The sequence below is a fragment of the Gallus gallus genome, chromosome 4 (genome assembly GCF_016699485.2).
Source record: "Gallus gallus isolate bGalGal1 chromosome 4, bGalGal1.mat.broiler.GRCg7b, whole genome shotgun sequence".
Lineage (NCBI taxonomy): Eukaryota > Metazoa > Chordata > Aves > Galliformes > Phasianidae > Gallus > Gallus gallus.
Window position 1 is genome coordinate 84,570,521 of NC_052535.1, and position 11,305 is coordinate 84,581,825.

Below are 11,305 nucleotides of genomic sequence, written 5' to 3' on the forward strand. Positions count from 1 at the left end.
CAACTTCATTTTATATAAATAACACCATTACTTTAGTAATAAGCCATAAAATGCTGAGCTGGCATACTTACAGCCTGGAAGGAAGTGGGGCTGAGAGCAGCAGAGCTGAGTGTGCAGCCCATGTGCCAGATGTCAATGCAATGCCAGTGCTGCACATCTGTGGTTATCTGCAACCATCCTGGGGCATGGAGCTGTGCTTGTATCCTCAGCTGCATGTCTCTGTGGCCAGAAGGGACCTCTGGATGAGGCCCTATGGCCTTTCGTTATAACAGCATTCACAATACCACGTATCTGAGCACAGCACCCATACAGCACCCATCTGAGAGCAGTGTTCCAAAACTCCTTGAACTCCAGCAGCTCAGGGCCATGCCCACTGCCCTGGGCAGCCCGTTCCATGCCCACTGCCCTCTGGTGCAGACCCTTTCCCTAACCCTCAGCTGTCCTTCCCCTGACACAGCCCCATGCCATTCCTTCAGGCCCTGTCGCTGTCACAGAGAGCAGAGTTCAGCGCTGCCGTTGCTGCCATGTGGCCTCCCCTCATCTCCTCTGCTCTGGGCCTGGGACCTCAGCTGCCCCTCTTACATCTTCCTCTCCAGACTCATCATTGATTTTGTAGCCACAACTTAGATGTTTGCTGCTGTGAGGCACCCAGACATTCATCCACACATTCATCCCAAAGGGCTGAAGCAGCTAGGCCTCCTCCTAAATCCTCTGCTCTTCTCTGGACACTGTAATGTTGCCATTGACAGCTGCAATCCCAAGATTTCATCTTGCTACCTTTAGTTTGGCTTGTGGTGCATCTATGTCAATTGTCTACAGAGGTGAAGCAATCAAAAATAGACTTTATAGAATCATAAAACTGTTTGATTTGGAGGGGACACTTAAAGGCCGTCTAGTTCAACCCCCATGCAATGAAAAGGGACACCTACAGCCCCATCAGGTGCTCAGATCCCATTCAGCCTGACCAACTTGAGTGTCTCCAGGGACAGGGCATCCACCACCTCTCTGGGCAACCTGTGCCAGTGCCTCATCGATTCCTTATATCCAATCTAAATCTCTCCTCTTAGTTTGAAAGTACTTCCCCTCGTCCTGTCACAACATATCTTGCTAAAGATTCTGTCCCCTTCTTTCTGATAGACCCCTTTAGATACTGGAAGTCCACTGTCAGGTCTTCTTGGAGGCTTCTCTTCTCCAGGCTGAACAGTCCCAGCTCTCTCATCCTATCATTGCAGGAGAGCTGTTCCATCCCTTGGATAATTTTTGTGACCCTCTTCTGAATATGCTCCAGCAGATCCATGTCTCTCCTAATCCTATTTATTCACTAAGTAATTAGAAGTCTTTTACAAAGCACCCCAAAAAAGTCTGCCCTGGATTCACAACATACACCACTAATTGATCAGGCTGAGTCACGGTGCAGAGGTGATTTTTCAGTATTGTGTGCTTCATCATTCCAGCACATATTTCTCATGTGTATTTACACACATCCCACAACCCTTTCCCTCAAAACAACCTAAGAAAATAATTCTTTTCTCCTTTCTAGCTTTTATTGCACAGCCAGATGCACACAGTGCCATCCCATCTCTTTCTGATGTCCTCAGTTATTGTGTTTGCTACTGTTTGAAAATCACACACTTTTTATTTGTAAATGTCTGATAAAGGTTTTCAGTTTAAAAGGGCTCACAGTACAAGCATTGTCCATACAAAGCTTAAAAATGCCACACACAAACCGACATGTAAGGCCATGTTTGATCTGTAATGCAAATAAATTAAACAAAGATGGAAAGCTTTAAGCCTAATGTTCTTTTGATCTTTGAAGCCTGATGGCTTTTAAAGTACAACTCTTTTCTGTATCACAGCCCAGCACTTACATCCGTATGCCCATATATATACGCATCCTTATGTATAAAACAAAAAACTTCTGTGTTCCAAATAGGGTCAGTAGTTAACAGCAACACTATGATTTTTTTTAAATGCCCTGTATGCATGAGCAGAGATGAGTCCAAATCTTGTCTCATTGGTGAAAACGACATATGCAGGCATGAGCAGGACCTGGCAGAATTTATTTAGGCTAAAGAAGATTTTGCAATGCATGCAAGGCACAATCAAGCCCTAAACAGAAATGGCATGTGGTAGGCATGGGACAGAGTGACTCTGAAGAGTGCTTACATGTATCCTGCGGAGGAAAAATAACTCCTCAAAACACCAAATCCACCCAGGCCCAGCAAGTCAGTGCAAGACCCAGACAAGACATAAAATATATGTGCAAATCAAAGTGTTTGTACCATCTCCCACCAGGAGCTGGAACTTCAACAGGCAGGAGGAAGCTCCTTCCACTTGGTGCTATCATAGCGTCATCTTGGAAGCATCATGGAAGGGTCTCACCCTGAATCATAGCAGGTAGAAGGCTGCAATTGAGAGCAAAGTGCTCAGCAGGAAGACTATACTCTCTGGGAAATTCAGGATCTGAAGATCAGTGACATAGCTGCTGTTAGAAGAAGTGTTGTAAGGCCATCACTTAGGGTTTGCATACGGCTGAACCAAATGAAATTGGCTGTGCACCTCCCCTAAAGCTGGTATCAGCATGAGCTAGGTGCCGTCTTGCTGTTGCACCAACGCAGATAGCTGGGAAGGTTGGCAAGCTTACAGGTGGATCCTGCCCTCTACTGTGCCCTGAATGCTGCTGAGATGTTCTCAGTGCCTACCACAGTGCCAAAAGTAGGTTCACATAGACTTGAGTTGTAAGACATAGCTCTTGGTATCAGCCACATGCTGTCTTCTTAAAAAATTGGTGATGCATGTAGTGTAGAAAGGCATTTTGGCTTTTTCCAGGAAGCAACTCAATAAACTGTAGCCATTGAGAGCAGTGCCATATCCAGAGCCCTCCTCAGTGCTCATATTTAAGTCATCCTGAAGCTGAGAGAATGTATGCAGAGATATCCATGAAACGAATTTAGCTTTTATGAATTTCATAAAATGGCACTAACAAAGTTTTAATGAACTATCCCACTTAAAAAAAATGTAAAATATTGGTAATAATAATAAAAAATAGCAGTAGGTTGCTTTGTTATAACCTCAACAGAAAAAACTATCATGTTAAGAGAGCCATTGACCTGGGTGGCCAAGGCAAAAAGGGGACTTTTTGGGGCAGCATGTGTTGGTGAAGGAAAGTGGGAGTGTTCGTGCTTTGCTGAATGAGGACCCCATCTCACAGTGATCTGGCTGAGCAAACAGGGAGCTGTTTGGTTTGCATCTGAGGATGCCACAAGTCAGCAGAAAAATAACTGCAAGTCGATGCAGAGCAAATAGTTTTGGAAACATTTGGAGGAAAACAAAAGCCTGAAGCACTCTTTTGTTTCAGCTTAAATGAAGTTTTTCACTCTAAGTCAGAGCAGCTGAAGCTGAAGATCTCTTTTGCAGAGCAGGCTTGAGAAAGAAGTAGTTTCAAACCTAAAAATTGGCACATCTCATTTTTTTTTTCCCCTGCAACAAGCTTTGAGTGGCACTCAAGCAAGCAGCAAACAATTGCTCCATCACTGAAGCATCATGGAAAGGTCTCACCCCATTATATGTTTTCTCCTCCTGAGCACCCTGAGGCGAAAGCTCATTTTACAGACTCACACATTTTTATGTTTTGATTTATGAAACTTTCTTTTTAAAAGAAAAAACACCTGCAGGTTTGTGGTTTGCAACCTTCTCCCCCGCTCCCCTTCACCCTCCCCCCAAAAATACACACAAAAAAGCATAGCGAAACAGATTTCCCTGTGAGCAGAGCTCTTTGCTCCTGGAGGTGACAAGTGGTCCATGGGAAATGACCCAGTCACTGCAGATCCTCACAATCATAGAGTCATGGAACACGTAAGGTTAGAAAAGATCTCAAAGAACATCAGTTCCAACCACCAACCCATCCCCACCATGCCCACCAACCCATGTCCTTCAGTGCCACATTTCCATGTTCCTTGAACAGCTCCAGGGACGGTGACTCCACCACCTCCCCGGACTGACTGTTCCAATGCATCACAACTCTTTCTGTGAGGAAGTTTTTTCTAATATTCAACCTGAAGAATCAGAATATAAGTGGTGGAAAAGGTAATTTCCTAATGTAATGGTGGCATTAGCAGAAACTGAGATGATACAAGATTATGTGTGAGAAGACATACAGAGAAGTGCAGCTGGTTACTGTTGTTACACTGAGCATATTCTGAGCGTGGTATCTATAGAACCTGCAAAAAAAAAAAATCTTTATTTTCTTTGATCAAAAATATGCATAGAAATGCCAGTTTTGAGGAAAATATCATACATTTTTTTTCTTGTTTAACAAAATAAATTAAATATACATGACTTCTGTTTAAACTCTATATAGAATTACAAAGGTTTTGTATTTGCAATTGGATTAATTTCCAGTCCATACAGGTATTTAATATGGTCCTTAATTAATCTCTTTTATTTCTGTTTTCACTGTTGTTCAAACTGAAATGAAGCTGTATCATTTCCAAAATGCTGTCTGTGGGGAGGGGGCAACCACACACAACCTAGGTGAATATTTCTCAAATGCAATTTTTCCTACGATATTATTATTTCATTTCCTTTTTCTGTTTCTCCTTATGTTCTCACGTTTTTTGCATTGATGTAGAGAATCCAGTAGCTTGTCACCGTAAGCCATCAGAGAAGGGCAGCATGTTTTGCTTTCTTCACCATCAGCAGTTCAATTATTATTATTATTAATTATTATTATTTCTTAAATATAAATATAAAGGTGTTCTGTACAACGTTCCTTTTTCCTTCCTTCGTTTTTCGTGGCAGTGGCACTGAGTCCTGGGACCAGGGCAGTGACATTTGCTCTGTAGAACCCTCTATGGGGGAACTCAATACCTTTAACTTGAAGAAATAGAACCAAGCATCTTGGTTAGCATTATAGACAAGACGACAGTGCTTGAGAAACATTCCACATTTCACTTTGGGAACAGAAATTCATTTTTTTTTCCCCTTGTGTTATTTGGAAGAGGTGAGTTGGTTATTTCTCCTTGTGCTTTGGAACTAAATCTTTACAGCTTGAGTCATTCTAAGGGAAAATCTTCTCCCACGAGTGGGACAGGTCTGCGGTCTTCCCACCAAAACACATGATATGCAGCAAGCACAAGAACAGGGGGTGTCTGCCCTGGAAAAGCACCATATCACCTTTTCTTGCTCCTTCTAGCAACAGAAGGAGGTGGTGGTTTATATCCCCGCATCCTGTCTCACTTGCCACCACTTTGCTTAAAAGATCCAGGAAGGCTCCAATGGTGGAGACGGCTGCCTAGCTGCTGGGATCCGGAGTTCCTTCATTATTCCTTGGCTACATCCTGATTGTAATAATTAAAAAAAAAAAAATCTCTTTTCTCTGTCTTTCTCTATTATATATATATTTATATAGATAGATATAGATATATACACATATATATATACACACATACACACGCATATACAATTATATATATATGTATATATATATATAAAATTATATATATAATCTTTTCTGTCTGCTTTGCCTACTGCTGGCAGTGTGAGCTGACTTTGAGCAGTCTCTTCTGAGGTACCAGGAGGAAAAGCCCACACGAGCTTCTGTACACGGCCGCCCTCTTAGCACTGGTACTGAATGTGCTGGTGCTGGTGGACTTTGCCTTCCACATGTGAGTGGGTGTGGGTATGGATGTCCGTGTAAATCTTTGGGTACATTTTGGATGCCATGGCCGGAGCAAGCGCGGGCCCTTGGGACAGTAAATGCTGCTGCTGGGCGACGTATTCCTCATAGTTTATGGAGGAGATGCAGTCTTTGTCTGGGACCTGGGAAACACAGATCCTGTCCCGGGGCTGCGGCCGGTGCACGGGGGCAGCAGCTGGTGGGGAGCAAGGTTTCTTCTTGGTCTGGCAAAGCCACAGGAGGATTGTCCCAAAGATGAAGACCGCTCCGGCAGGGATGCCGATGATCACAGGCCAGGGAAGGCTGCTGACTGAGGAGGGGGGCACAGGTGCACTCGGAGGCTTGGGATCTGGACATCGTGGCAGGGAAGAGACAGAAAGAGTTAATTAAAAGCAGGCAAGGTAAATTTGAAACAGATGTCACACTTGAACTGGCTTTTGTACAGGCTGTCTGGCAACCCTGCCAGACCAAGTAACGAGGGAGAAATCAAGCCAGCACATGGTGCTTGGTAACTGCTGTGCTTTTCAGTGCTCCTGGAAGGACAAGCAACTAATTTTCTCTGGTGTAGAGGGAGGTCTCTGCGGGATTTTTTAACTTATCCAAGCCTTAATGGATGTACATATACTAGAGCCAGCCCAAGAGTCTCCTAACAGCTTCACTCTGTGATGGCATGGGCTTCTCTGCCCAGATGGAAGGACACAATACGTGGCATGTCAGTGCTATCTCCACGTCAGCAGCACAATTGGATCACACGGAGCCACAACATGCTGTATGCTTGCCTTTACTGGGCGTATCTGTGTCTGCACAGCTTTAGACATACTTCAGTGATACTGGAGCTACTAAACTATGCTCTGACAAGGCAGGAAGCAAGAATTTGGTGTTCTGAAGGGACTGTCTTGAGTTTCTTGTGTGACTGAGAGAAAGGTCAAAAATCACAGTGAGCTGGTTTATTCCCCTTGGTGCCCAAGCAATGGGGAACTAACATTTCACTCGCCCAACTCTTGATGTCAAATAGCCTCCACCTCCACTAATTTATTTGGAGCTGCTATTGGCTTTCCATGGGCAGCAAACTCATTTAAGAAGGGCAGTAAGATGTTCCAGACAGCATCTTTCACAGCTGCCTTCCCCCTAACCTCTGTGCTGTTGGCAGCCTGCATCTTCCTGAGCAGTCACTCTGGTTTCACAGCCTGATCTCTAGATTTATAGACCCCAAAGGAGTACTGGGATAGGACCCCAGCTATCAAAATCCCTGCCTAGATAGCTACCAGCTGTTGTTTTCAAAAGCCCTGAAAAATACCTAGGTGCAGAGTTCAGCCTGCAGGGCGACATTCAGAAACTTGGATAACCGCAGCCTATCCAAACAGCCCAGAATGTTATTTTCAAGCATATATCACTTAACTTTCAAGCCAAACTTCTTTAAAATACTCATGTCTTTTTCTCTCCTTGACAAATAATCCTATGGCTAGTTTGAAATATTAAATATATACCATGTGGCTTCTTTGAAGTCAGAAGGACATATACTGTTGACCTCAATAGACAAAACTTCCATCCACCAACACTGGAAATTACAGAATAATTTAGTCTGGAGGGGACTCTGGAGGTCATCTGCTCCAACCCCTTGCTCAAAGCAAGACAGGATCAGGGAAATGACCCATCAGCTGACCACGAGAACAACAGTCTTCACATTGTTTGGCAGAAATCTGCTGAGCTGACTCAGAAGTGTTTTGATATTCAACCATGCTACTCTTCTAAGCTGTCTATGTCAATTGTGATAGATTTATGAGCAAAGTTCTGTTTTTCTAACTCTTGGCCTTGCAACCACGTCTTTGCTTCTGAGGGCAAGCTGGGTTCTCCTCCTCTGTCATTGCCAATAACAGCAGGCCTGCGGGTGCTGGTTCTGGTATGAGGCCTCATTATAGTGCCATTCAAATCAATTGAAAGTCTCCCACTGATTTCAGTGGGAGCTGGATCCGGCTGTTGTAGTTTGGAAACTTCCAGAGGCTTTGAGTTATATCCCACCCACACGACATTTTGCTTCAGATTGGCTTTCTAGTTGGAGTCTAGTCCTAAATCTAAGCGATGCAGAAGAAGATGCTAAGGATGAATTGAACATTTTCTCTTACTTGGCAACATGCTGTTGGTGTCTAAATTCATGTTGGTGACTTTTGGTGACTACTAAGATGCAGAGTGTGGCAACTATAGAGCAAAAGTAGCCATGGTACCTTAGTTATAGGAGTAATTTTTCCCACTACATACACAGAAAACCAGTCCTGATACTCTGGGAGAGTTTATGGTTTCTGTCTCTTACTGATATCTTGACCAGTGACGTTGCGTTAGTTCTGACAGCTAAAATGTTCTGATAATGGCTTCAGCTCATTCACTTTCTTATCTGTTTTGGCCTTGCACAGGTAAAGGGAAGAAAAAGCAGAAGGATGGATTTTTGTTATAAAGCTGTGGTTGTACAGCTAGATCCACATGTCCAAATGAGGCAGAAGGAGATGCTCCTTTCAATAAAAATATTTATTGGGCAGAACTAAATGAAGTAAATGATAAAATGAGGATGGTATGCCTGAAATACACAGGATATAGCCTCAGCTGGACACAGACACCAGCTCTGAGGCCTGGGGAGAGCAGGAAGCAGCAACGAGTTTGGTACAACGTTCCTCAGGGGATCTTTGGGTAAGAATTTAACTAATCAATCATTCCCTCTTTCACATTCATTCTTTTCCTTTTCTTGTGACTGGGACAGTTTTTATTCTTCTCTCCTTTTATGGGCTTGCATCATTGTTTTCTTTTACCAGTAAAGCAATACAAGTAAGAACAAGAGAAAGGAGAAATGCCAGGGAATGAGGCTGCAAATTGTGCTGCTATTCAGTCCCCCTCTCACCTCCTGCACCCTGTAGCTGAACCCTGCAACTGCAGTATGATTTCCAGATCCTGCATTGTATTTCACCCTGCTGGAATCGTTGTTCCCCATGGATGGAGAAAAGGAACCATCAGCAAGAGAAATTCAGCAGGGGCTGATTTAAATCAGGACTGATTTAGTCCCTCACTGATTCTTAGTAGAATTGGATTAGCTTAAATCAGCACAGCATCACTGAGGCCCATAGAGAACAATAGCTACCAGTAGTTGTGTTACTAAATACCAAGACATAGGATACTGATTCAGACTGGGGAAATAAAAGCACAACTCACCTGGCAGGACTGTGAGAAAAGCACTGCGAAAACTGTAGCCCATGGTGTTTGCCCCTAAGCAAATGTACATCCCTGCATCCTCTTCCTTGGCTCGAGTAATCATCAGTTTGTTCAGGTAGGAGCCATCAGGACGGGACCAGACCTCCCCCGTGGGTAGCACAACAAACTTCTGTCCCCCGACGTCAATGGTGGAGTTGTACTTGCTCTCTGTGCCATACTCCACTCGCTTCAGCCACTGGATGACAGGTTTGACATCACTGCGGACTTTGCACTGGAAGGATGTGGTTCCGCCGTAGTCTACCGTTGTGTTGACAGGGTGTGTCCCTGTCAGGATGGGCTTGGATCTCGTTCTCTCTGCACAAAAACACAAGGAGCTCCATGAAAAATGGGGTTTGCCAACCTGATTAACTCGTAATTCCAGAACCATTGGAAAAAGGTGTAGAATGCATGCAAAAAAATGTCTAATTCAACTCTCTGTCCTACAGTAAGCTGAGATCTCAGCTGAATTTCCCCAGTCCACTGTTTTATGCTGCAGCTATGAGAAAGAGCTAAAGGAGGTTGCAGAGGAAGATAAATGGCTTGCAATTAGCCAAAAGAATAAAACCCTTTTGGGATTAAATTTGGACAGTACAGCAGGTCTGAACATGAATGAAGTAGTAAATGTAATGTGTCTAACTGTAAATGTTCAGGTGATACTGATTCCAATGATGTCTTACCAATGTAAAGAACTATCTGAAGGGAAGGTGTAAAGAAGACAGAGCCAGGCTTTTCTCAATGCCAAGAGGCACTGAGCACAAACTGGAGCCCAGGAGCTCCCTCTGCCCATCAGGAAGCACTACTGTGGGACCTGCATAAGCACTGGTATGGGGACCAGAGAAGCTGTGGGGTCTCCTCCTTGGGGATTTCCAAAAGCCACCTGGACGTGGGGCTGAGCACCTGCTCAGGGGGGCCCTGATGCAGCCAGAAGGACCCACAGATTCCCATCTCATCCGTGCTCTGATTCTGTGTCTTTTATCGCTGCCTTTGGTAGGGTATAATTTACAGGTGTGCTCTCAGGCATAACCTCCAGGCTTTTATTTTTTTAGATCAGATTATTTGCAAGTATGAGGCTACCAACAGTTTAGGTACAGGAACTTGGGGTAAGACATGTTCCTTCTCCTTTTGGTCTTTCCAAATATCCCCTAAAGACAAAAAATAAACAGATGGGAAGAAGCCCCTTCCTTCACAGATTGTCTATCAGCAGTGAGAGCAGGCTCTGGATTTCTCACATCTTTGCTTTGCGAATCCCTTGGGAGCAGTCTGTCACCCTTCCTGCTGGGCCTGGCATATGTCCATGGGATCAAAACTACTGGATGTCATCCCACACCATGTCACCACTGCTGGGCTAAAGCAGCTGAAGCCACAGGCACCACCAGTGCAGAAAATCTTGCATCAGCCTCACCTACCATCTGCTTTTATTATTCCTTTCTTCAGTCTAATTGCCCACACACTCACTGTAGAGTAACATTTGTGGAGTAACAGGCCAGAGATCTTTTCTTTTCTAGCCAATGACAAAATCTTCCATTTCTCACTCAATTTTTGCTTCAAGTCTCAGCTGATGAAGGAAAGAAGATGGTAGGAAAGGAAATCAAACACAAAAGTTCACAAGGCCGTGCTTTCCAGCATGATCATAAGCCCTAGGGTGTGTCTGTACCATGTAAAATCAAAAGAAAACTAAATTCCTCATTCCTAGGAACCTTAGGATCTTGTTTTGGTGGCAGCATCACAGAAACAAGTCTCAGTTTCCAGACAAGGATTTACTGAAAACTTCTTTCCTAGGCACAGAAAGAAATGATGGTATCACAGTGGGTGGTAACTGCTGGCAATCATCAACCACTTTTGAAGGCAAAACACTGCTGGATTGATCGGGAAACACAACAGCTCCCACCAGCACAGGCTTTGAGGTGACAGCAAGGAACAATGGACCCTCTTTCAAAAAGTCAGGGTACTGTCAACAATGAGAGCTCTAAAGATGTGCCTGGGAAACAAAAATACCACCACGGTCTCCATAGGACTACAAGCAGAAATCACAGCTGGGGAGACTGAGATTCAGATAAGCAGGATGGGTTTAGGAATGGAGGCTCAAGCAAAAGAAAAAAAAAAAAAAAAAAAGAAAGAGGAAATTGAATAAAACCTGAAATACTCCACAGAATGATGTTAAAAATAGAAAGACGTCTGAAGACTGCTTAATGCCCTTATCTGCCTGACTCTGGTTCCAGCTTTCGTTACTGTTTTCACTCCTAGCCAGCAAAAGCTAATGAAAACAAAGGTTACATACATCTTTAAGTTGATAAAAACCAAGATAAACAGGGACACAGAAAGGGGTTTGTTCCTGGTGCTGTCTGGTTTTGATGAAGTGAAAATGCCACAGCTGCCATTAGGATGGGGCTTGAT

General features: G+C 43.9%; 1 protein-coding gene across 2 annotated transcripts in view; it reads right to left on the reverse strand.

Moving 5' to 3' along the window:
- Nucleotides 1-1,616: 1,616 nt before the first annotated feature.
- Nucleotides 1,617-11,305, reverse strand: part of FGFRL1 (fibroblast growth factor receptor-like 1) — a 167,721-nt gene continuing 158,032 nt past the window's right edge. For both annotated transcript variants that reach the window (NM_204456.2, XM_025149470.3), the window contains exons 6-7: nucleotides 8,873-9,226; nucleotides 1,617-6,026 (exon numbers count right to left, since the gene is read on the reverse strand). In NM_204456.2, the coding sequence (NP_989787.2) occupies nucleotides 5,617-6,026; nucleotides 8,873-9,226 (764 nt within the window). In that variant the 3' untranslated portion in view covers nucleotides 1,617-5,616. The remainder of the gene's footprint in view (nucleotides 6,027-8,872; nucleotides 9,227-11,305) is intronic.